Source organism: Rhinatrema bivittatum, chromosome 6 (genome assembly GCF_901001135.1).
Source record: "Rhinatrema bivittatum chromosome 6, aRhiBiv1.1, whole genome shotgun sequence".
NCBI classification, from domain to species: domain Eukaryota; kingdom Metazoa; phylum Chordata; class Amphibia; order Gymnophiona; family Rhinatrematidae; genus Rhinatrema; species Rhinatrema bivittatum.
In genome coordinates, this window is record NC_042620.1 from 135,829,412 (window position 1) to 135,856,520 (window position 27,109).

At 43.7% G+C, this 27,109-nt stretch overlaps 1 protein-coding gene across 5 annotated transcripts in view; it reads right to left on the reverse strand.

Moving 5' to 3' along the window:
* Positions 1 to 27,109, reverse strand: part of B4GALNT2 (beta-1,4-N-acetyl-galactosaminyltransferase 2) — a 412,142-nt gene that overhangs the window by 65,822 nt on the left and 319,211 nt on the right. For all 5 annotated transcript variants that reach the window (XM_029605962.1, XM_029605961.1, XM_029605960.1 and 2 more), the window contains exon 9: positions 9,442 to 9,582. In XM_029605962.1, coding sequence (XP_029461822.1) covers positions 9,442 to 9,582 — 141 coding nt within the window. The remainder of the gene's footprint in view (positions 1 to 9,441; positions 9,583 to 27,109) is intronic.

A 27,109-nucleotide genomic window follows, 5' to 3' on the forward strand; every position in this document is an offset into this window, starting at 1 on the left:
GTGGTAATAGGGAGGTGTGGGTGAGCACCTTTGAGAATTATAATACTATATGAGAATGGGCATGTAAGGTGTAATATGTTGGACACAGTTAACCAAATTTGGAGCCAAAAAGTGTGTACGTAAGGACAAAAAAATAACATATGGTGTAGGGCAGCCTGAGGTGCAGAGAAGGTCCAACAATCATGAGTTTTAGTTAGCCCAGCTCTATATAATTTCCATGGGGTCCATACTGCCCTATGCATGATAAAAAAAGGATGTTTGTGTCAAACTAGATGAAAGGGATATGCGGATGGAAACATTCCATACATGATTCCAAACCTCTGTAGAGAGCGATTCCTGTAAATCAGGCGCTGTCTGAGATAAACGTTTAACAAGTTTGTACATGTGGGATACCCCTTAGGACCATATTCCAATATAGGTCTAATAAGTACGGAGATTTGGTAGGGAAAATGGTATGCTCTTTTAAAGGCTGTAAAGCGTTGCGAAGTTGTAACCAAGCATAAAATTGTGTTTGGGTTAGGTTAAACTGTTCCTATAGTATGGTAAAGGAGTGAAAGGTATTATGTTGGAAAACAGATGCCACAGTCCAAATATTCCTAGTTTGCCAAACTGACCAATTCAGGGGCTGATTTCCAATACGGATTAAGGAATTTCTCCACAGAAGGGCCCATTTAGATGATCGCCAAGTATAAGTTGAGGGTGGTCATAAAATTTCTAGTTCCAATAAAGCTCTATGTAGGGAGCTCAAAATCGGACAAGTAGCATGTTTGGATTGCAAGGAGATGCCTGTAAATATTTCTAAAGGGTATGGAGAAAGAGGATTGCGTTCTAAGGATAGCCATCTGGGAGGATCTATTTGGAGCTCACGTAAGGCAAAGTAGTGGTATCCCTGTTGTAATATGAAGGCCTGGTGATATGTGTAAAAATCAGGGAAATTCACTCCCCCATCTAGTTTGCTAGCCTTTAACTTCTTTAACGCAATTCTAGGAGTTTTCTCATTCCAAAGAAACACTGTGAAGAGGCGATCCACATGGGCATACAAATCTTTGGAAAAAAAATATAGGGAGCATTGACAGTGTGTACATAATCTTTGGGGCTAATACCATTTTTATGGTGTCTAATCTATCCCACCAAATAAGGTGAAGTAGAGACCATTTAAGAGTAGCGTGCTTCACCTGTTGCAAAATTGATTCTTCCACATGTGTGATAGTATCTGTTGGACACATGTAAAAATGTATCCCCAAATATTTGAGACCTTTAGAAACTTTTTGTATCTGAAAATGAGAAGTGTCAATCATGGAACCTCTATAATTGAGAGGGAGGAGTTCTGTCTTATGCCAATTGATTTTATAACCAGAAAGGGTAGAGTACAGTGAGATGAGATTAAAAAGATTGGGAAGAGAAGAGTCAGGGTTGGAAAGAAAAAGAAGCACATGATCAGCATATGCAGACAATTTGAATGTATCTGATCCAACTGTTATTCCAGAAATAGAAGGGTTATTACATATAGCCGATAGTAGTGGTTCCAATGCCAGATTAAAAAGGAGTGGGGAAAGAGGACAGCCTTGTCGTGTGCCTCTAAACAGAGGAAAGGGCAGGGACGACAGATTATTAATATATAAATATAATATATAAAAACACGGACGGAGAGAGGTAAATATGTTTTATCCAAGAGAGAAAGGTGGAGCCAATGCCATGCCACTGTAAAACATGAAATAAAATGGACTATTCAACGCGGTCGAAGGCTTTCTCAGCATCCAGTGCGATAGCTACTGCAGAGAGTTAGCTGAAAACATATACTGATGTATATGCAAAAAAAGGCAGGAGTTGTTAGATATCAGCCTATTTTTAATAAATCCTGATTGGTTTGAATGAATGAGAGATGGCATGATACAGGATAATCGGTTGGCTAAAATTTTTGCAAAAATCTTATAATCTGTGTTAAGCAACGATATAGGATGATAATTTGCAATATTGGTATCATCTCTGCCTGGTTTAGGAATCACTACTACACATGCTTCAGTAAAGACCGAGGAAGCTTCAGGGTGTAAAAGAAGAGAAGAGTAATAGTCCTGAAGATGTGAAACAAGTTCCTGTTTAAAAGCTTGATAAAAGTCTGTGGTGTATCCATCGGGGCTGGGAGCTTTCCCTGTGGAGAGAGAAGAGATCACCGCTGAAATTTCAGGAGTAGTAATTGGAGCGTTGAGTTGGAGGTTTTGAGAGTCAAAAACAGTGCCTTTGGGAAGGGTGGCCAAGAAACGGTAAATTGCATCTGTCGATTGTGAGGCTTTGGATTGATATAAAGAAGCATAAAAGTCTCAAAGCTTGAAGTATGTCCGTATCAGTATGTAGCATCTTGCCTGAAGAGGAGGAGATTTTAATAATCCTTTTTTTTCCTGTTTTTTCTTGAGGAAAGAGGATAACAAGTGTCCGCACTTGTTGTTCTCTGCATAATACAAGGACTTAGTATGAAAAAGGGATCATTTCACTTAGCAGCTGGTTGTATTGAAACCACACCTTGATTAAAGCTTGAAAGGATGAAGTAGTAGGAGAACGGATATGAGAAGCTTCAAGGGCAGCAACAGTTTGGTGAAGAGTGTAATTCCGCCTTCTGATTTTTTTTCAATTGAATAGAATAGCTAAGGACTTTGCCTCTGATCGTAGCTTTAAAAGCTGCCTAGAGTGTAGAGGAAGTAATGATCTGTGTATTATTAAGTTGAAAACATTCCAAAATCTTAGGTTTTAAGAATTCCAGAAAGGCCGGATCCACCAGCAAAGCTGAGTTGAAGCGCCATTGAGGATCCACAGGCATTCTATTCTATATGTTACATTGAAGAATTATTGCTGCGTGATCAGATATGAGAATTGGACATATTTTTGCCACTTGGATCTGGGAGTCATACTGTTAGAAGTCAAAAAGTAATCAATATGTGAATAGGAGGAGTGCGGAAATGAGTAGAAAGTATAGTCTAGGCCAGTGGGATAAGTAGTCTCCAGGGATCTGAGAGACCAAACGTGCTGATTAGATGTCGCAGCGTGATCGTAGAATTGGAGATTGTTGATTTAGTCAATGATTTCTTGTCCAAGATTGGATCTAGTGGCTGGTTGAAATCACCACCTATGATGCATTGAGAGGAGTCGGTTGATAACAGCTGGGCAAAAGTAGAGTGAAAAAAATTTGTATCGTCTTGGTTGGGGGCGTATAGATTGAGAACCATGACCTTTTCATCATGTATTGAAATTTGAAGTAAATTCCATCGGCCATCTATGTCGGCAGATTGGTGTAATATTTGTGCCCCTAATCGTTTATGTAATAAGATAGTCATGCCACGCTTCTTCTGAACCGCTGGACTGAAAAAACTTGGCCGACCCATTGTTGTTTTAATCTCAGCGATTCATAGGCTATTAAGTGAGTCTCTTGGAGCAGAGCAATGTCTGCATGTAGATTCTGCAAATAGGTCAGGACTTTCCTTTGCTTGATGAGATGAGAGAAACCATTAACATTTAATGATACTAATGTGAGTGTAGAGGGAGTGTTAGCCATGAGATTTGCCAGAGAAATCAGTAACCTTGCAAACAGACCACAATAATGAGCACAAGGAAAGGTAAAAGAAGAGACCAGAAAGAGACTCAAGAAAGAAAGAGAAAGCAAAGAGGGAGAAGGAAAGGAAAGTAGAAGTGTACATATTATAAAGCAACTTAAATTTAGTAAGAATAGGTAGGAATCCCTACTGCACCAGGACCAAATAGAATAACACGATTAGTCGAGGAAAAAATAAAGAGCCTCAAGGCGGACAAAAGGCTCCCGACTCTCATCTCCTTGAGACAGACATTATTTAGTGTTGGATTATATAATAAAAAAACAGCTTGGTTAAACAGATGAATGGTCTATATCTGAGCCAAAGTGCTCAGCCAACCTAATAAAAAAACAAATAGAAAAGTCACATTGTTCTCCATGTGAACCGTGTATAATATGAATCAACAGAAAAACTGTCAGAAGCTCTGACCTTTGGAGGGATAAGAATGAGCAAACAAAAAAGATATGGGTTAATCAAGTGACCATTTCAGTGGCTCCTTCCAAAGTTAGAATAAAATCCTCCGCTTCTTTTGGCTGTTAGAATAGCTTAGTTTGATTATTGCAAGTAATTTTCAGTTGAGCCGGGTACAGTATGCCATATTGGGCCCCTATAGCTTGTATCCGAAGCCTTAGCGCTAAAACACTTTCCTTCTCTGTAGACTTAGCAAGGCCGGGTACAAAAAGTATAGTGTTGCTCTGATAGTGGATCGGAGCTTTACTGCGCGCTGTTGCCAGGATATCCAAAACCTGAGGATATCACAGTACTTTTAGTACTATCGGGTGAGGTTATTTTGGAGACCGGGGAAGTCTCGAGGGAACTCTGTGCCCATTCGATTTCAATGGGCTTATCGAAGGTAAATTGGAGTCTGGAAGGGATTAATTTGGTGACAAAGTCGATAACATTCATACCTTCTGTTCCCTCTGGGATGCCCAGAATTCGTATATTGTTCCTCTGGTTCCTGTTGGAGAGATCCTCCATATCCTGCTGAAGTTTCCCCAATGTCTTTAGTTAGGCGCAGCAATGACACAGTTGCAACCAGCAAAGAGGAGGTCTGACTCTCCATGTCATCTAATCTCGCTTGGAAATTAGTCATCTGGGTTGACATCGATTGGAGGTCACTTCGAATCATGGCAGTAGCATCTATATTAAGTTGAATAAGTTCTTTTAGCTGCTTAAGCTCTGTCAGAACTAAATCAGCCGACGCCATTGATTTAGGAAGCGGGACCTTGTCAGGCGTCTGAGGATCTTGCTTTGCTCATTTGGTGCCGGCCGAAGCCGCAAATGCCGCTTCAGTTTTCTCAGACTTAGCAGCAGCCATTCTTATTAAAGGATAATGAAAAACTTAACGATTCACATTCGCAGATTGATATTTTTTGTTGATTTGAGGAGAAAGTCTCATGGAGCTAAGAGATCAGGCGGCCATCTTGTCGCTGCTCGAGAGTGCCCCCCCCCGGGCCAGTCTTAAGCACGTCATGGCGGGAACATCGGGGGCATCCCCTCTGGATGACATCACTACCCCTGGACTCAAGCTGGCTGGCCAGACTTTCAACGACTTGGCAACGAGTTCCCTCCTTGCTGAATCCCCGCTACTATTCAGATGCTGATCCAGTTCCACTTGCAGCTGACACAAGACATTGGGTACCTGCTCCTCGGGGGCCCTCTCTGTCTCCTGACTATCCGCTCCTTAGAGGGTCCTGTGTCTTGTTGCCTTCTTCTACACGTGCTCCTCACGGCACATTGGAACCATCTTCATCGCCTGGAATCCACTGTGACTCTTCACCACGGTGTACCCCACTCTGCGGACCATTACCGTGCTATGCTGTTGTTACTCCCAGCCCAGTGTACTCCACTCTGCTACCATTCCTTCTTTTCAGGGAGCTCTTCCCTCAGTGGCCTCATCCCACGGGCTGCTACCGTGAGTCTCTGCTACGGTGTATCCCGCTCCACGGGCCATTGTCATTCTTCTAAATGGTACTCTCTCTGTCAGTATACTTTGCACTGAGGACCACCCATGCTACACTGCAGTGCTTACTTCCCTGCACCCTGTGCTATGGGCCTTGCTAGCTCTTGAGCTCAGAACTGTATGCGCTATCCTGCTCCTCGGGATAGCGCCTCCATGGACCAGAGACTGTTCTAAACCTCCCGCTCATCGGGACAACGTCTTGTCTCCTGCTTCGAGGTCCCAACCTCTCTGTGTGCCACTTGGTCCCAGCTTCCTCCCCAGCTCAGACTATCCCATGGCTTCGCCCCTGTGAGTCACTCTCTCACTCTGGCACTGTCCCTCTCAGCATGCACCACACTCTCCGGAGCGATTCTAGCACTCCACCACTAGAGAGACCTACTGGGGACTTCAGTCTCTTTCTCTCGGATTGACCACTGGCTAGACCTCACCTCCTGATGGTGAGGCTCATGGGGCTTCTCCCCGAGAGCTGTGTCATCGCTCAGCTCGGACCAAGAGCCCTCAACCACCACAAACCATAACACCAGGAGGAATTTCCCCATCTTCCAAGGAACCAGGATTCACCCATCATCCATGCCATCTGGATCCCTGTCAGGGAAACATGGTGAAACGAGACATGCCTCGATGCTTAACTGTAGGAGTGGAAGAGGGAGGGGCCACTGGCTGAGCGTCTGACCTGACAGGAGTGGGAGAAGTAGAAGCCTAAGCCTGAGCCTGAACAAAGGCCTGTAAATCCTGGAAAAACCCCACCCAAGAAAAAGCAACCAGATCCAGGCCAAGCCCAGAAGGTACTGGAGGGGTGCCAACAGAACTGCCATCTCCTGCGGAGGACTCAGTCAAGGAAGTATCAAGATCTGGTGCACCTTAAGTCAAAACCGTAACCAGACCATCATCAGAATGGGAGGATCCAGGCTTAGCAAAATCCGAGGAAGACAACTTTTCCTAAGGATATGTACAGCGCTGACACATGTTGGAAGACAGGTCAGGCTGAGAACCCCTAATATGACAGGCAATGAAAAGAGCAAGGCACATAGGCTTCTTGGTTACTGGCGCCATTAGCGATGGTAACAGTGCATGCAATAAGCTCGCGCAGAAAAATTTATTCACACAAAATTCAGGCACCAAGGAACAAGCGTGACAAGGCACATGCACCACATGTGCATCAAGACTCTACGCACTGTGCATACCGACGTACTGTAGAGGGCAGTAAGGCACGCACAAGAGCACACAAAAAAAACGTCACCATGGCCTACCATGGGGAGCGCCAACAAAGCCCAAAGCGGGGCCTATCCCAACAGGGCTGCTCAACCCACAAAGCTGCCCAGGTCCCAAAATTCTGATGTGAGTGGGAACAGATATCGGAATGGTGTGTTGAGCATGGAGACCGGAGGAAGTCCTGAAAACCCCTCTGACTGTCTCTGTCGCTAAGGGTAAAACCCTTTCCTTTTTTTTTTTTTTAACACTTATCTGAGCTCAGTGCTTACCAGCTGAGCTCAGAGACGATCTCTGGCTGTGGGCGAGAGGGCTTTAGCCATCACTGCCACACTCGGCCTATACACCTTCTGCCTTTCAGCTGCACAAGCAGCAAAGTCCATGCTGGGAACCAGCTACAGGACCAAGGCACACCTCTGAGGGATCACGGAAATCACCTCACAACTATCTCAAGTGGGAGAGTGACCTTTAAGTATCACCGCAGGATAGTGGGGCTATTCCTTTTTTCTCAATTTAGAATTCTCCTTCTAAAAGAAGGGCAATCCCCATAGGGAGATGCATGTCCACCATCTGCTGGAGATGGAGAATACTGGGAGGCTGGGGTCACTGCATGTGTATATATACTGTGGAGTATATATACGTTGATGTCAGCTTGCTCTGTCTCCATCTTCTGGCAGGGGAACATAACTCACTGGTCCTGAGTCTATCTGTCTACATGCTAGGGCAATTTAAAAACTGCATGTTGCTGTAAATTTTGCACTTACCTTTTATGTGCAGACTTTACTCATAATTTTCATAGCAAGCTTTTGCACATAAAATCACTTTGTAAATTCCTGTATTAGTGGCCTAGAAAACACCCAAACTAACCCTGCTTTATGGAAGGTGTAACTTGTACATACAACTGTGTTTTATGCATATAATAGGTTTGAACATCTGAACCTAAGAGACAAACAAATACCTTCAATTCATCTCTGCATACTCATTACCCAGGTTCATAAATATCCTTTTTATTCTTGCATGTGAAAAAGTTGAGCCTCTAGTGAAGCATCTGGACTCTCATTAGCAGGGTTTGAAAAATGAGCTCTTGCTTTCCTTGGGTCAATGGATTTTTTTCATTATTTGAGGGCAGTGCCTCCAGTCTCAATTGGGGCCCTAATAGAGGAGGCTGCATTTTTTGATCCAATCAGGATCTAGGAAAGAAAAGGCTGTGGAATAGGTAGGAGAGCAAGAAGAGAGAAAGTGGGGAGGAAGAGAAAAGTGTTGTGCTGGGAGGTGGACCCTTGGCCTAGTGCAGGATTGGTAGGCTCCCTGGTCGGACCCAGAGAGTGCCTGTCACCAGGAGGCGAAGCACAGGAGGAGACAGAGGCTTAACTGGAGCTTCACCACTAGCAACCCGGGATTCCCTCAGGTTGAGCCCTTGATTACCCAGGCCGCCTGGTCTTAGGTGGGCCTCACAGGATCTCCTTGAGAGAAATTTCAGAGGTGTGCCCATCACGATCAAGGGTACACAGTCTATGTACAGGCTAGAAGTCTGGGGTGCCAGATAAGGCCAGAATAGAGACTTGGAATGAATGGCAAGGATCAATGCGAGAGTCAAGGTAGCGTAGTCAGCCAAAGCAGAGGTCAATACCAGTGGTCAGTCCATGAATAGTCAGCCAAAGCAGGGGTCAGGTTTGAGTGGTCAGTCCATGGGTAGTCAGGCAAAGCAGATATCAGGTTCCAGGCAGCCATCAGATGTGGTCAGAGGTCAGGCAGAGGTTGGTTCCAGGCAACGTGAAGACGTGGTCGAGGAAACAGGCAAAGATCAAATCCAGGCAGTGATCAACGTAGTCAAGAACAGGCAGAGGTCAGTACCGAGAAGACAGTCTGAGAGGTACTACCTGGGGAGACGAAGGAACAGGAGAGCACAGGAACTGAAGGATGCTGGAACGAGACTGGAACAAATACTGGGTACGCAGGCAAACTAGAAATCACAGGCATTATCGACCCAATTGCCAAGGCAGGGAAGTGTAGGCAGGCACTTCCTTTTATACAGCATTCAATCAAGACGCGCCGCGGAGCTGGGATCCGCCCCTGGCCCTTTAAGGGACCGGGTGGTCCAGGTCCATGCGCCTAGGGGTGGGGCTGACTCTATAGAGGACACCGAGCCCAACCGTGAGGCCTGGCTTGAGGTGGAAGGCTCGGTGACTGCTGCCGTGGGACACCAAGGCCTGGCTGTGCTCGCTGCTGCTGCAGGAGAGGAAGACCTGGGACCCATGGAGGAGTTAGTGAGGTGAGCAGGCCTGGACGTGGGCCGAGCACACGTAGGATCCGCAACAAAAAGAAACTTGGGGGGGAAAAGAGGGAGACTGAGGGTGGTTAAGGAGAAAGAGTGAGATGAGAGTAAAAGTTATGGCTGTCAAAAGAAGAAAAAGGCGGGAGAAGAAGAGGAGAGGGCTCCATAGGGATGGGATGGGGTGTGTCTTTACCAGGGAAGAAATGCACTTATCATTTACTCCTGCCTCTTGCTACTCTCAAATAAAATTATATTTTGGGGAAGGGGAGGGAAGAATTGAATAGGAGTACACGGTGAGTGCATTTTTTCCCTAAAGAGTAAGTCCTTCAGGGTTTGTTTTTTTTTAAATCCTGCTTATTCAGTTGTATTTTCTAAATATATCACTGCCTTGTCCCAGGAGTATTCTTAGCTCTTACCACATCCAAGTTTGTCTTTTCCAACACATCAACCAGCTTCTCAATTTTAGTTTTTTCATTGAATAAAAAGTCATCATCAATCCAAAGGAAGTATTTGGTTGTAACCTGAGATACTGCCAGATTTCTCCCAGCAAACCAGCCCTGTTACACGAGAAAATCAGATCATTAACCGACTCACCTACAGAAGAAATCCAGTCTTAGAAAGGCAGATATAATAAAAACTAAAATAATCTGTTGGTGCAAGAGTTTTAAAAGCTGGACTTCTCCTTCCATTGTTTCATAAGTTTAGTTACACTATACTTTGTGTCTATTCTGTCCACTGGCCTGAATGGTCCCTAACAAATCAGCCAATAAAGGACATGTCTTTTGTCTCAATTAGTTCTTCTCATGTTTTAGAGATACCTCTCACTTCAATTATGTCATAGTTTCCTAGTTACCCCAAGTGCTTTTGCTTCTTTTGAACACCACATGGCCACTTCAGTTTTTGAGAGGTCCATATGCAGTCCATTTGTCTAAGTTTAGCACTTTATAAATTAATCAATGGTTTAAACTATACAGCTACTAATACAAACATAAACAGATAAACAAGTATATATATATATATATATAAACAACAAAATCTGTACCCAATTATTTTAAAATAAGTATACCATAATCAAATATATTAAATAATGATAACATAACAAAAATTATGAAACTTGAATTGACATCACCAAATATTGCATATAATACATAATCTCTGGCCACCACTAATTTACATTAACCAATAAACACAAAAAAACCCCAAACAATAAAATAGACATAGATTAGGGCCCACAGATGAAAAAACATACAGTACACACACACACACACACATACACACTCTCACACTTACATCTCAAAGACAACATAAACCTGGGACACAACCACCCAAAAATATCTCAAAACAATCCCAAAACAATAAAAAGAAAATCTACAAATCAAAAAAAGTGTCCATCAAAATCCAAATAAAGAGTAAAAAATTATAATAGTCAATGTCCACCAATTCTTCAAGTGCTTTGCTATAACAAATCCACAGATAAACTTAGTATAAATTTACAAAGCTTCACAAACAACATTGAATTACCAGATGATTTCTAGTTTTATTGGGATTGTTTTGAGATGTTTTGGATAATGGTGTCCCATTTTTATATTTTCTTTTATATTAGAGTGTGTGTGTGTGTGTGTGACTGCTTTTTCATATGTGGACCCTTATCAGTGTCTCTATTGTTGTTTATTGGTTAATATGTATTTCTGGCTAACTTAGCTGATTTTCAGTGCTATCCTGCTAAGTTAGCCAGATAACTTTAGACCTACATCAGAGCAGGTCTAAAATTATCCTGCCTTGTGTGGCCTGATAACTAGCTACTTAATCAGAATTAAAAAAAAAAAAAGAAAAAAGAAAAGGGTCTGTGGACAAATCTCTCCTTTCCCCAACCTAATTATTAAATGGCCCTATCAGGCCATATGCCCCCCATCCCCCAAAACATCTCTGATATTACTGTAACTTACAGCACTTATACTTCTAGTGCTGAAAGCATAAACCAATCATAGATTATGCTTTCAGTGCTGCTTCCATCAAAAGCGGTGCTGGAGAGGCATGAATGGGTGAGTTAAGACCTTATGCCCAGCAAGGATTTTTTGGGGGGTATTTGGGGGTGGGATGAGGCAGTCTGAAGGGGTGGAAATGACCTGGGCCTATTGGGATTGCAGGAGAGAGGAAGATCCAAGGGGAACAATTTTCAAGAAAACATTGAAAATTGGGACAGGGAGCTGTGGACTGCAATGTGTACAGTAATGTCGGAGATGTTTAGCAGATTGCATGACCTGACAAGGCCCTTTATTAATTAGGTTTGGAAAGGGAGAAAGACAGGCTATAGGCCCTTTTATTTCTTTTTATTTTTTTAATTCTGACTGTGCTACTTGATGTTTTTGAAAATATCCAGAAGTAACTAGTTATCCAGCTGCACAAGGCCACAATAATTTTAGACTTGCTCTGAAAAAGGTCTCACGTTATCTGGATAACATTGAAAATCAGCTAAGCTAGTTGGATATCTCAACACCTCCCCGAAATGCACCTGGAATGTCTTTTTTTTTTTATCCAACTAGCTAGACAATGACTTATCCAGCTATAATAAGTGGCTCAATATTCAAAAGCTTGCCATATAGATGGGATAACCTTTGAGTTATCCATCTAAATGACTTTGAATATTGACCTCCTTGTGTATTCATTAGGGACACATTATTTAGAAAATACAGGGAATGGTAAGGCAATGTTTCTAAACTCGATCCTCTTAACCCACCCAACCAATCCAATTTTTCAAATATCCACAAAGAATATGCATGAAATGTACTGTATTTGATTCCACAAACCGAATTTTGATCCACTGATTATAATAGATAGAAGCATGGATAGCAAAGGTACAAATAACATCAGAAAGCGAAAGTTGAAAGAGTGAGGAAAAAGCATAAGCATTTCCAATTTAAGTGTAAAACATAGATAAGACAGGCTAAGAGAGAATTTAAAATGAAGTTGGCCATAGAGGCAAAAACTCATAATAAAAACCTTTTAAAAATATATCCAAAGCAGGAAACCTGCAAGTGAGTCGGTTGGACCACTTGATGACCAAGTTGTTAAAGGGGCTCTTAGGGGAGATAAGGCCATTGCAGAAAGACTAAATTAATTCTTTGCTTCTGTGTTTACTAATGAAGATGTTGAGGAGATGTGAGTTCCACATTTTCAAAAGTGATGAGACAGATGAACTGAAGAAAATAACGGTGAACCTGGAAGATTGATAAACTAAAGAGTAGCAAATCACCTGGAGCAGATAGTATGCACCCCAGGGTTCTGAAGGAACTAAAAAATGAAAACCGAAATTTCAGATCTGTTAGTTAAAATTTGTAATCTAGCATTAAAATCATCCATTGTACCTGAAGACTGGAGGATGGCCAATGTAACCCCAATATTTAAAAAGGGTTCCAGGGGTGATCCAGGAAACTATAGACTAGTGAGCCTGAATTCAGTGCCAGGAAAAATACTGCAAACTATTCTAAAGATCAAAATCACAGAACATATAGAAAGGCATGGTTTAATGGAACACTACATAGATTTACTCAAAGGGAAATCTTGCCTGAGAAATCTGCTTCATTTTTTTGAAGGGATTTTTAAACATATGGATAAATGTGAATCAGTAGATGCAGAGTATTTGGATTTTCATGGGTTTGACAAAGTCCCTCATCAGAGGCTTCTAAGAAAACTAAAAAGTCATGGGATAGGAGGCACTGTCCTTTCATGGATTGCAAACTGGTTAAAAGACAGGAAACAGAGGAGACCGGGAAGGGGAGAGATTGAGCGTCCTGTGTGCGTGTCTGGAGAAGGAGACCGGAGGCCTGTCAGGGCTGGAGTGTTCCGGGAAGGCTGATGAGGTGGGCCGAGGACACACACCCATGTGACGTCACCGGCGTGCAAAGTCGGAGGAGGCTTAAAAACCGCCTCCCAAAGTACCTTCCCCAGGAGACCGGGAAGGGGAGAGGGTGTGCGTCCTGTGTGCATGTCTGGAGAAGGAGACTGGAGGCCTGTCGGGCTGGAGAGTTCCGGGAGCGCTGATGAGGTGGGCCAAGGATGCACCCCCAAGTGCCGTCACCGGCGTGCGACATCGGAGGAAGCTTAAAAATCGCCTCCCTGCAGCGTGCAGCTGCCACTGGCATGGCTTTGGTTTTGACATCTTTGGTTTTGTTACATCTAAGAAGCTCCTGTACTCTTCTCATCGCCACCAGGGGGAATTCAAGAAAAAGATGATCTAACTCAGCTAAGTACCTTTGTTTTCTGGATTTCTTTCTTTCTTAAAGTTATGCCTCACTCAGCCCGTAAACGTAGGGTTAGAGAGAGGCTTACAGTGGAAGGTACGGTAGCGAGTCTGGTGTTGGGCCCAATGGATGCCTACATCAAAAGGGGAGTCATAACTCCGGGTGGAATGTCACTTGAAGGGTTACAGGAAGGCATTGTACCCCTTCGTGACTTAGAGATCTCATTGTCTCCAGAACAAAGAGCACCCCCTGAAAACCCTGCAACGGTAAGATTGGAATCATTTAAGGACACTCTGTCACTTCTTGAAGAGAGTAGCGAACGAGGTGGTGGACTAGGAACAACTTTGATTCCAGTTGCAGGAGAGACCAATGTGGTTAATATTTCAGAGGGGAATGTTATAGAGGGTGTGTTGTCACCCCAGGAAGCTATTCAAGGTTGTGATGATGCTGGAATATTGCCAATTGTAAGACTGCCTATATTTACTCTAGAATTTATATGGGAAACCCTAATGGTCTTAAATAAAAATGTTACTCTGCAATTGAAACCTATAGTTAACAATATAGAAAAATTGGAATCCAGGATTAACAAGATAATTCTTGATGATAAAAAGAGAGATCAGGCAATAGAGAATACTACTTGTGAATTATAAAGGTTAAGTGGAGGAGTAGCCTAGTGGTTAGAACAGTGGGCTATAAACCAGGAGACCAGACTTCAAGTCCTGCTATCACTCCTTGTGACCTTGGGCAAGTCATTTTTCTCTCCATTGCCTCAGGTACAAACTTAGGCCTGGATTTATCAAAATGTGGTAAGTACTGCATGCTATAGCAAAAGGGGCATGTTTTATGCTAATATAGCATTTATCACAATTTGCACTAATTACCTGTGCGAAGAGCTAAGTTAGCTCAAATTGCGATACCATATTCAGATTCCACAATAAGTGCCAGACCTGTTGTATTTCCTGCATTCAACCACTGGGGGACCATTGTTGAGAGAGAGAGAGAGCCTGAGCCTGGCCATAATGTCATGGCCCATAGGTAGGTATTTGTATCCCTATGGTAGGCCCACCTAGTAATTCGAGGTGGGGTTTAGGTAAGAGTGTAGGGGGTTAGGGGCCACTTTGACATTTTACGTGACACCTACGTACAGAACAGTGGTCTCATGAAGATTTGATGGCCTTCGGAGTGAGGAAACTCACTCCAAGATGAGATTTGGGCAAGATTCTCTCCACCTAGCTTGATGGACTCATCAAGCTAGGTGGAGAGAATCTTGCCCAAATCTCATCTTGGAGTGAGTTTCCTCACTCCGAAGGCCATCAAATCTTCATGAGACCACTGTTCTGTTCGTAGGTGTCACGTAAAATTTCAAAGTGGCCCCTAACCCCCTACACTCTTACCTAAACCCCACCTCGAATTACTAGGTGGGCCTACCATAGGGATACAAATACCTACCTATGGGAATGACATTATGGCTAGTCTCTCTCTCTCATTCTCTCTCTCTCTCTCCCCCCCCCCCCCTTTCAATTCACCTGAAATAGGCCTTACGGGAGACATTGCAAAGGGTGATGAAACCTTTCTGCACAGTCATGGCAGCTATCACACAGCCTAATGCAATTCAAAGAGGTGTAGTTAAAATTGGTGTTATGGCTGTGCAATAGCTCTTTGCAGACAGGCTAACCCAGCCCACTCTCTGCCCCTAATTCCTCCTATTTTCTGAATTTGCATCGCACCATATGATATGGTGCTATCGCAGGCGTTAAAGGGGCTTTTCGCATGCGAAAATGCCTTATCGCATTTTGATAAAATGACCCCCGTAGATTGTAAACCCTTTGGGGATAGGGAAATACCTACAGTACCTGAATGTAGTCCACTTTGAAGTGCTGTGAAAAGTGGAATATAAATCTAAATAAATAAGTAACCAACATGAGTTGATAATAAAAGAAAATCAATATTTGTCTAGGAAAATGGAAAATCTTGATAACCAAATGCGAAGTAGAAACTTGAGGGTGGTAAACTTTCCAAAGTTGCCAGCCTTATCTGCAAAAGAAAACTGAAACAAATTTGCTTTAGAATTTCTGAAAATTCCACAAGAAGTGTTGCCTCCTCTTTCTCAAATTTATTATATCCCTGCTTGGAAAATGAAATCCGAGAAAGAACAAGAATTTCAGTCAATAACACCATTAAATTTTACTGAAATTTTGGAATCTAGAAACTTAGAAATGGCTCAGCCAGACACTTTGATTATTTCCTTTTTATTAAATTTGGATAAAGAGTGGGTACAAAAGTTATTTTTCAGAAATATTAAAGAGACATTTGTCAGTTGAATGTTAGAATGTTTCCTGTTGTCACTAAAGACACTCAAAGGAGAAGGAAATAATTTCTCAATCTGGGAGCACTGTTTAAATTAAAATTCCCATGCAAATGTTGTATTACATACCAGATAGTAAAGTATTGTTTTTTTCAGCTGTCACACCTGATAAAGTTTATTACAGATAAGGATATGGAACAAAATGTAGAAGCTGCAACTCCTCAGTAATATACCTAGAAATAGCTCTAAAAGATAGAAATAGCTATCCTAGTAAGACCATCTATTATTTATTTAGAATATTGTGTGAATAATATGCCTTTGAAATGTTACCTTTTGAATTTTCCCCTTATTTAGAGGACTCGGAACTTAAATATGGTTTTGAAAATGTTTCTTATTGGTAACTTTATATATATGTATTTCTGAATGGCCACATATGTCTATCAAGGTATTCTTGATTGTATTGTTAAAATTTTCAGAAATAATAAAAAAAAAAAGACAGGAAACAGAGGGCCTCATTTTTTAAAGTATCGCAGGCCTGCGATACTTTAGGGCAGCGGTTCTCAACCGGTGCGTCGCGACACATTAGTGTGTCGCCAAGCACCGGCAGGTGTGTCGCGTGGCTCCCGGTCCCTCCCGCTGCTCGTTCTTCCCTGCTGTCGTTGCCGCCGGGCTATCAGCACGTTCAAGCCCAGCGGGAACGGCAGCGGTGCAAAAAAAAAAAGCTGTGGCATCCGCGGCTGGCCTTTTCTTCTTCCCGCGCCTGCATTCCCCCCCCCCCCCCCCCGGACCCGGAACAGGAAGTGGTGCGCGGGAAGAAGAAAGGCCGTGCCGCAAGAGAACCCACGCCTCGCGCGCCATCACGGCACACATGGGGAAGCGCTGCTGCGGCCGTATGGCCAACCGGTCTTCCTGTTCGGGGGGGAGCGGAAGCGCCGCGCGCAGCTTCCGCTTCCTTCCCCCAATGCAGGAAGATCAGCTGGCCTCTCCTGCTGCCACCCGTTCTCCTGCTATCTTCGGGCCAAACGGCCCGCCGAACTTCCTGTTTGGGGGTGGGGGAGCGGAAGCGCCGCGCACAGCTTCCGCTTTCTCCCCCAAAGCAGGAAGATCAGCTGCCTCTCCTGCTGCCACCGGCCTCCTGCTATCTTCGGGCGTCGGGCCGTATGGTCCGCCGATCTTCCTGCTTGTGGGGGGGGGAGGGAGGAAGCGGACGTTGTGCGCTGCGCTTCCGCTACCCCCCCCCCCCCCCGACAGGAAGTTCGGACGCCCGAAGATAGCAGGAGTCCGGTGGCAGCAGGAGAGGCAGCTGATCTTCCTGCTCTGGGGGAGAAAGCGGAAGGGAAAGGAGAGAGCAGCATGAGCTTCCCGCGATCGATGGAATTCTTCCTTCTTGGCCTGCGGGGGCTGGAGGAGGAGGAGCAGCTACCGTTTGTGCTGGGGGGGGGAGAAGAGGAAGTGAGTGACAGAAAGAGAGAGAAGCAGCCAGCCAGCCTGTGTGTAAGTGAGAGAATGTATTTGATCGAGAGTATGTGTGTGATTGAGAGAAACTGGTCAGAGAGCTGATGTATGTGTATATGTGAGAGACAATGAAAGTGACTGCTCAAGGAGATGACTGATGTGTATGTGAGAGTGTGAGACAGTCAGGGATGTGTGTGTGTGTGAGAGAAAGAGAGAGAGAGAGAGAGAAAGCATGGAAGTGAGAAATCTGGGTATGTGAGAAAGCATGGGAGTAAGAAGCCTGGTGTTGTGGGGGTGTATGTGAAAGAAAGCATGGGAGTGAGAAGCCTGATTATGTGAGAGAGAGCATGGGAGTGGGAAGCCTGTGTGTGTGCATGTATATGAGAGAGACTGGTTGGTAAGGTGACGGTGTGACTGGTGTGTATGTGAATGTGTGAGAGAGAATGTGATTCAGGGAATGAGAAGCCTGTGCACGTGGAGAACGAGCATGGAAATGAGAGAGAGACTGGGTGTGTGTGTGTAACAGAGAAAGTGATTATGGGAATGAGAAGCCTGTGCATGTGAAGAGAGTGAGCATGGGAGTGAGAACCTGGGTGTGTGTGAGACACAGCATGGGAGGGAGAAGCCTGTGTATGTAAGACAGAACATGGAAGTGGGAAGCCTGTGTGTGTGTGTATGCATGAGAGAGATCAGGTGACGGGTGTGTGTGAGAGAGAGAGAGAGAGAAAGTGATTATGGGAATGAGAAGCCTGTGCAGGTGAAGAGTGGGCATGGGAGTAAGAAACCTGTATATCTGAAAGAGAACATGAGAGTGGGAAGCCTATGTGTGTGTGTATATGCATGAGAGAGATCAGGTGACTGGTGTGTGTTTGTGTGTATGTGAGAGAGAGAAAGAAAGTGATTATGGGAATAAGAAGCCTGTGCATGTGAAGAGTGAGCATGGGAGTGAGAAAGCTGGGAGTGTGTGAGATACAGCATGGGAGTGAGAAGCCTGTATATCTGAAAGAGAACATGGGAGTGGGAAGCCTGTGTGTGTGTATGCATGAAAGAGATCAGGTGACTGGTGTGTGTGTATGTGGGAGAGAAAGAAAGTGATTATGGGAATGAGAAGCCTGTGCATGTGGAGAGAACAAGCATGGGAGTGAGAGACTGGTGAGTGTATGTGAGAAAGAGAAAGTGATTATGAGAGTGAGAAGCCCATATATGGGAGTGGGAAGCCTGTGTGTGTGTGTATGGCATGAGAGAAACTGTTCAGGAAGGTGACTGGTGTGTTTGTCAAAGACTGGGAGATGATTGGTGTGTGAGAGACAGAAACTGGTCATGGGGGCATGACTGGTATGGTGTGTGTGTGTGTGTGTGTGTGTGAGAGAGACATGGGCCCTAAGGAAGAGGACCATGAGTATAGAGCTTAGCCACTACTGCTGCTTCTGGTGTGTGCTACAGCCTGCATGGAAGAGGAGTAGGAGAGCTGCTGGAGGGGGTAAGTAAAGGTGGCTTTTTAAGTTTATTTTTCTTGATTGACTGCTATTTTAATTATTTAATATTATGTGATGTGTCTGCTTTTTTTGAAATATTTTATTGGTGTTTGGAGAATTTTTAATAGTTTTTATGAGTTTTTAATTGTTGGATTTTATTCTGTTCATAGTTGTTGTGAAACATTTATTCTGCTTATTAGTATAGTTTTACAATTATTTCTGTGTGGGGATCTATAGCTGCTTGCTAGTTCTGTTTTCCTAAGAAGAGGTGTATTGGTTTTTAGGGCCTGATTTAATATTTGTAGTGTTGCCTTTTCATAGATAGGGTTGCTCCTGTTTGAGTGTATTCCATAATACAGGTGTAACTGTGTGTGGATTAGTTTATGTGCATTACTACAGATCCTGGGAGTATGTTAGGTCAGTTCTGTGTCTGTTACAGAGATATTTTACTAGCATGTAAGTGTTTTATCAGTCTTATTTGTTGCGTTTTCTCAAGAGGACATGCATTGGTGGTAAACTGCTGTCTTTTCATAAGTAGGGCTATTGAGCCTGAAAGTAGAAGGAGTTTGAGTTGCTGTTACTGAGATGACACCAGAACCAGAATATATTTTTTGTAGAGTGAGTTGAATGGGGAATGTCATAATTCTTCTTTACATCCATTATTGTGGATCAGGGGGGTTCCCGTGGATGCAAACTGTACATTTACATCTAGCCCTGTGACGATCATGGGTCAGTGTGTCACGCATGTGAGAACCATCTGTCAGGTGTGTCCCGACAGAAAAAAGGTTGAGAACCACTGCTTTAGGGAATGAGGGGCGGGGGGTGGGCCTGTGCTAGCTGGCAGCGATTGCACCGTCGCAGTGCGATCGCTGTCAGTTTTGCACCCAATAGCGCCACCATAGAAGGTGTAGCTATTGGGCGTGAACTCGGACGCGAAAAGGGCCTTACCTTTTCGTCTTCCGCGGTGTCTTCATGGAGTCGGCCCCGGTGACACACCAACTCCTCCTCTTCCGGGGCCAACTCCGCCCCCATTTTGGTATTGCATGCGATAAGAGACATTTCGCGAGCGAAACACCCCTTATCACATGCGATCTGTTTAGAAAATAAGGCCCAGAGAGTAAGATTAAATAGTCAATTTTTCACTGGAAATGGGTGAACAGTGGAGTGCCTCAGGAATCTGTTCTTGGACTGATGCTTTGCAATATATTTATAAATGATCTGGAAAGGAATACGATGAATGAGGTAATCAAATTTACAGATGAAACAAAATTATTCAGAGTATTTAAATCACAATCACAATCAGGAGGAATTGGGCATCCAAATGGCAGATTAAATTTAATGTTCAAGGTGATGCATATAGGGAAAAATAACTCATGCTGTACTAGTTACACAATATTAGGTTCCATATTAGAAGCTACCATCCAGGAAAAAGATCTAGATGTCCTAGTGGATAATACATTGAAATTATCGGCTCAGTGTGCTGTGGCAGTCAAAAAAGCAAACAGAATGTTAGGAGTTATTAGGAATAGAATGTTGAATAAAACAAAAAATGTCTTAATGCCTCTGTATTGCTCCATGATGAGACTGCACCTTGAGTACTGTCTACAATTCTTGTCACCACATCTCAAAAAAGATATAGCTGCACTGGAGAAGGTATCAAGAAGGGCGACCAAAATGATAAAGGGAATGGAATGACTTCCCCATGAGGAAAGGCTAAAAAGGTTAGGGCTGTTCAGCTTGGAGAAGAGAAAGCTGAGAGATCTATAAAATCATGAGATGTCTAGAATGGATAAATGTAAATTGGTTATTTACTCTTTCGGATAATACAAGGACTAGAGGGCACTCCATGCAGTTAACAAGTATCTCATTTAAAGCAAATCAGAGAAAATTCTTTTTCACTCAATACATAATTATGCTTGGAATTCATTGCCAGAGGATGTGATTATGGCAGTTAGTGTAGCTGGGTTTAAAAAAGGTTTGGATAAGTTCCTAGAGCAGAATTCCATAAACTGCTATTAAACAATAAGGGTAGATTTTTAAACATATGCGTGCGCGTGCAGTTGCACGCATGCTATGAAATCTGGGGCGGTGCACTCAAGGAGCAGACTGGGAGGGAACTTCCCTACCCCCCTGCCCATACTCCCTCCCTCTTCCCCTTTCCTCCCTAACCCCTTAAAATGGCTTACCTTTTTTTTTGTTTCAGAACTTACACCAGCCGTACCGGCTGCCTCCAACTCTGCCCCTCCCTGCCCCCTGGAACCGTCCCTTTTGTGAGGCCCAGCCGCACATGTAACCCACGGAATTTCCACGCACGGGGGAATAAAAATTTGGACTTTAATGTTTGGGTACTTCTCAGGTACTTGTGACTTCATTGGCCTCTGTTGGACACAGAATACTGGGCTTGATAGGCTCTTGGTCTGACCCAATATGTTCTTATGAGTCAGAATGATGTGTTCCTTAAGTCAATATCCAATGATGGAATGAAAATACTGAGAGATCCATATTCAGCTGCTTGCTGGCTAAGAATGTTAGCTGGATAGAAGGGATTTGCATTTGTTTGAAATAAATGGGTAAAATGCAACAATTGAGGCAATTTTCATTTCATTTTTGGTCCTTCAAACAAATGGGGTTCACGGAAAAAATAAACATTTTCATTTAATATTTTTATGTTTACTTTTAAAGTATATGGTCTATGTAAAACTGCAGTAGAAAAATTGGTATTTTTCGCCTCAGGGAAACTATAGCAACTAAGCAAAGCAGTCAGAAATTATGAGTAACATGCAATATTTGTTAATGTCAAGTCAAATAATTTTTGTCATGTTATTTTATTTATTTATTTATTTATTTTGTATACCGTCGTTCAGGGGTGCCATCACAATGGTTCACATGGTTACAATGATTTAAAATAAAATAAACATAAAAGTTAATTAAGTTATAAATACAAGTAAAAGAAAATAAAATTCAAGCTTACAGTAGAGCTTCATCCAAGTAAAAGAAGATAAAAGACTAAATAAAAAGGAAATAGGCCTTGACAAAGAAACAGAGAAACAGGCTACTGCACCAGAGTTTTGTCATAGATATTATTCTGAGTCTTGATAAACCTTGTTGAATAACCAAGTCTTTAGGTCTTTTCTGAAAGACTTTAGATCCGATTGTAAATGTACTTCAGTTGGCAGGGAGTGCCAAATTTTAGGACCGGCAAGTGAAATGACTCTAGCACTAACCTGACTGGTATGATTATTTAATACATTTTATTTGGTATACTTATTTAAAAATATTTGGGTACCTTTTGTTTATTGATATATTTGTTTGGTACTTAGCAAGACAAATGCTGGGATTTCAAAATCCTGCTTGCCTGACCACCAATCACTTAGCATGATAAGTTTTAACTCGCCGAGAATTTATCCAGCTATGTCAAGGGTAGTTCAGGGCATTCCAGAGCAGAGCAGCTTTATCCAGCAGAAGCCTAGATTTATCAAAATGCTGTAAATATAGGGGAAATAGCCCTCACGATTAAAAAGTGGCCATGGTTAGACTAATTTCTTGTGTACCGCACCGGTTTAAGCAATTTTCACAAAGCATGTTACATTATTGCATCGCATGTAGTGTCAGTGTGTCGAGCATCATTTTACACTGTGCGCTTTGGTGTACAAGTGGTGCGTTATATTTTTGTTTATTTATATATACCAGCTTCCTGTAGCTGCTTCTTTGAGGGTGTGTCTAGGCGCTGCTTAGAGGAGAGAAGGTGAGTTGATGATTTAGGTAGTTGATCGGTGTAGGAGATTAGCGATATCTGAGTGCATTGACCTGTTCTTTTCTGTTCTCATCTGTTTTCCTTTACTTTTGTCTCTTGTCTTTATCTCTGTGAGAAAGTTTTTGTCAGTTTGCCACATTTGACTGTCTTTTTGTGTGGAAGAGTTATGAGGAATAGTGGTGATGGTGGTGTGGAGGAGTGAGGAGGAGTGGTGATGGTGGGGTGGAGAAGTGAGGAGGAGTGGTGGTGGTGAGTAGGGATGTGCAGAGCAAAAGTTTATGTTCATATTTTTTATGTCCGAAAGGGGGTCCCACTTGCGGCCAATATGGACATAAAAAAAATCCAATGAGTTGGGTATATGTACATATGTGCAAAAAAAAAAATTAAACCCCCTCACCCTCCTTAATCCCCCCCCAGACTTACCACAACTCCCTGGTGATCGAGCGAGGAGTGAGGACGTCATTTCTGCAATCCTTGGCGAGAAGCATGTGACGTCGGTGGCACGTCGAGTGACGCGGCGTCACGTGATTCCCGGCGAGTTCGCGCCGGACGGCTCGTTCGGCCCAAAAAGAACTTTTGGCCAGCTTGGGGGGGCCTCCTGACCCCCCCAAGCTGGCCAAAAGTTCTTTTTGGGCCGAACGAGCCGTCCGGCGCGAACTCGCCGGGAATCACGTGACGCCGGCGTCACTCGACGTGCCGCCGACGTCACATGCTTCTCGCCAAGGATTGCAGAAATGGCGTCCTCACTCCGCTCCATCACCAGGGAGTTGTGGTAAGTCGGGGGGGGGGGGGGATTAAGGAGGGTGAGGGGGTTTATATTTTTATTTTGGCTCAACAATCGCGATTTCCCACATATCGAACATATCTATGTTCGATATGTGGGAAATCCGATCGTTTATGTCGAATCAATTTTTTAAGTAAAAAAAAAAAAAGAGTTGCGTTTCACTAATGCGGTCAATCCGAATGCACACCCCTAGTGGTGAGTAAAGGTGGAGAGGATGGAGCGTGAGAGGCAGGGGGAGAGAGAAGAGGCGTGAAGAAAGAAGAAGGGGGAGGGAGGATAGGAGGAGGGAATATGAGGGCAGGAGGGCTAGGGGAAGGAGTAGAAGTAGGGTCAAGGTCAAGAGTAGGGAGGGGAAGGAATAAGAGGATATGGGATGGAAGGGGATAAGCAGATGAATACAGTGGAATGAAGATGACAGGCTAGGGATAGACAGAGAGGGCAAAATGGAGGGGAGTTGGAAGGGCAAGTACAGGAGGGGAGTGAGGAAGGAATGGGAGAGAGGAGTGAGAGTGAGCAAAGGGAGAACACCTCTCTGGAAATAGAAGTGACACCAGTTTCTGGCAGCCAGACAGCAGGGTGTGTTTGTCTGAGGGATTGAAGAACAGCCAGGAGGATAATGAGATGATCATCGCAGGGGTTCTGGAACATTATGCCATGCTCTTTGGCAATCATGCAGCCAAGACCTTGAGGGCATCCAAGGTCCAAAATTGGCCCACCATTGTCCAGGCTATGTCCTGGCGAACTGGTGTGAAATGCAATGGGGAGCAGGTGGCCCAAAGGTACCGGGACATAAAGGCACAATTGAAGAGAAAGGTTGCTAACCACAACAAATACATATGGCAAACCAGTGCAGGAGCCCTTTGTCCAACTGTGCTCATACCCATGGAGGAGCACTTTGTCCAATGGCTGGAACCAGATGTGCTTGAGGGCATGGCTGAGTGGCTAGACACCACTTGAGCCAGAGCTGTAAGTTCACCTTACATTAAATGGCAAGGCTGCTACAGTTGTGAACATCATTTGGCATAAGATGCTCACATTGATTGGGATTGAAAGTGTACATCTCATGCCAAATGGTGCATATGTGCACTTCTTGGCTTTGGTACTTATGTCTTCTTTGTTTCCATAGCTTTCACCCAGGACTCACTCAGATATTAAGGGGTAGATTTTCAAAGGGTTACGTGCGTAAGATACGTGCATAACCCCCGAAAAGCAGCCCCAAGCTGCCCCTGCACACGCCGAACCTATCTTGCATAGGCTTGGCGGCGCGCACATGTCCCGGGGCTTCGAAAAAGGGGCGGTCCATGGGTGCGACGGCAATCTGGGGGTGGTCTGGGGTCGGGGCCGAGTGCTCCGACACAGTGGTCTATGCTGGGACATGGCGCGCTGGCACGCACAAGTTACGCCTGCCTCGGGCAGGCAAACCTTTTCAACAAAGGTAGGGGGTATTTAGTTAGGGCTGGGGGGTGGGTTAGATGGGGAAGGGAGGGGAAGGTGGGGGGGCCAGAGAAAAAGTTCACTCCAAGGCCGCTCCGATTTCAGAGCGGCCTTGGAGGGAATGGGGAAAGCCATCGGGACTCCCCTCGGGCTTGGCGTGCACAAAGTGCACATTGTGCACCCCCTTGCACGCGCTGACCCTGGATTTTATAACATGCGCACGGCAGCGCATGTTATAAAATCGGGCATAGATTTGTTTGCGCTGGGTTGCGCGAACAAATCTACGCCCGTGCATAAGTTTTAAAATCTGGCTCTAATTGTTTGAAAGCCAGTGCACATAAGTAGATCTTCAGTTTTTTTCTTGAGCTCCTTAGGATTGGATAGTAGCCTTAGGGAATCTGGTATAGAGTTCCAAAGCGTGGGACCTGCAACTGAAAAGGCACACTTCCTTGTGAGATCAAGCCCTGGCTAGTTTAACTGATGGGACTTCAAAAGGTGAAGGTGATGTGTAGGTTGATAAATGCGAAAACTTGAACATAACCAAATTGCTGATTTCTTGTACATGAGATTCTGAATGATCGTGAGAATATTGTACTGTATGCATAGAGACACGGGGAGCTAATGTAGAGAACAGGTGTTATGTGATCATGATGTTTTGCATTTACAAGAATGCAAGCAGCAGTATTTTGAAATACCATATATACTTGTGTATATGTCAAGAAATTTATACCAAACAATCAGCATAAATTAGCTGGCTGGACTTATATACGCATACTATACACATGTTGTGCACAGCCCCCCCCCCCCAAAAAAAAAAAAACAACTCACTGAAAGTCCATGGTAGTCCAGTAGGGGGCCTAGGAGCGAACTTCTGCTCTGGGGCTGTCAGCTACCAGTAAATCTCTCCCTTCCTCCATGGTTGCCCTCCCTGTTCAAGGCCCCTCTCCCTCCCTAACCCCCCAGAATCAACAAAGTCCCTGAAGGTCCAGCGGGGGGCCCGGGCATGATTTCCCATGCCCGGGCCAGTGGCTGCCAGAATTCAAAACAGTGCTGGCGGCTCTTCGCCCTTACCATGTGACAAGGGCTTCCAGTGCCATTGGCCGGCCCCTGTCACATGGTAGGGCCATCCATTGCTCTTACCATTACGTTCTGCAATTGTTTCTATTGCACACAGGGACCACAGTAGTATCTCAGAAAATATATTGAAGGCCAAGCTCTCTTCTTGACTTCTCATTTCTTTAGAGTTGCCTTGTAGGATCTCTTTCCTTCCTTCTACCTAAGTCACTGGCACATATTTATAATCTCATCACCTCTTGTCACTTCATGAATTTTACTAAAGAGCGTGATTTGACATGATTTATGTTTAGGAAATAAAAATCCTTGGTGTAAGTACTGTTATGTAGAAGATATGGTTCCCACGCCATGCTTCTGTTCTTGAGCCGGCCAGAGCTAGGGTTGCAGTGAAGGCAACAGTCACAGCCTCTGTGGTGAGGGAGTCTTAGCTACTGCTCAGCAGTGGCACTTAGTGACCAGATTTAGCATCCATCTGAGCCAGATTTTGTAGACATGTGGTATGTGACTTTTGACCAAATACTATCACGGTAATGTTTGAGCTAAGTGGGAGATATATAGAAGGAAAAAGTCCTCCATGTAATTGCAAATGGAGGCTCATGAGAATATAGTCCACTGGAGGCCAGTTCTATTGAATTTAATGAAAACCCAGAGGAACATTTATTTATTTATTTATTATTTTGTTATACCGACTTTCATGACTAGAATCACATCAACCCGGTTTACAATTAACAATGTGTGTAAGGCAGAGAGTAACATAGTAATTAATATTCCCATTTCAAACTTCAAATACAGTAAACAATATTATAGATGTGAGAAAGTTACAATAAAACAGGGAAAATTAACTAGGATCTGGAAAGGGGGAGAAACTGAACAAAGAATATTTACATTTCAGCCAATTGCATCAATTAATATAGTTGTATAGCAAAAATGAATATATATGATACAGTTGTGAAGGATGATAGTATGGTGCTGTGTAGGAGTGGGTAGTTGGTGGATTCTTATTTCAATCCTCTTATTTCAATTTTTGAATATGAGTTTGTGCTGATGGGTGGAGGTTTTAATCAAGGCCTGGGAATGCTTTTTTAAAAAGCCAAGTTTTTAGTCTTTTCCTAAATGTTAGAGTGCATGGTTCTTGTCTCAAGTCAGGTGGGATAGAGTTCCATAGAGTTGGACCTGCTGAGGAGAAAGCTCTGAGACTGAAGGATTTGTGTTGGTAGGTTTTGGCATGTGGAACCTGAAGAGATTCTTTGTAGTATTCCCTGAAGGGTCTAGCGGATGTGTGTTTTTTTAAAGGGGATTTGTAGGTCAAGCTGAGTGTGTTGGTGGATGGCCTTGTAGATGATAGTGATGGATTTGTACATGATTCTGTAGTGGATCGGTAACCAATGAAGGTCTTTGAGGATAGGGGAGATGTGGTTGATTTTCCTGGAGTTTGTAAGGATTCTGGCTGCTGTGTTCTGTACCATTTGTAGAGGCTTGGTAAAAGAAGCAGGGAGGCCTAGTAGTAGTGAGTTGCAATAATCTAGTTTGGAGAAGATTATTGCTTGTAAGATTGTTCTAAA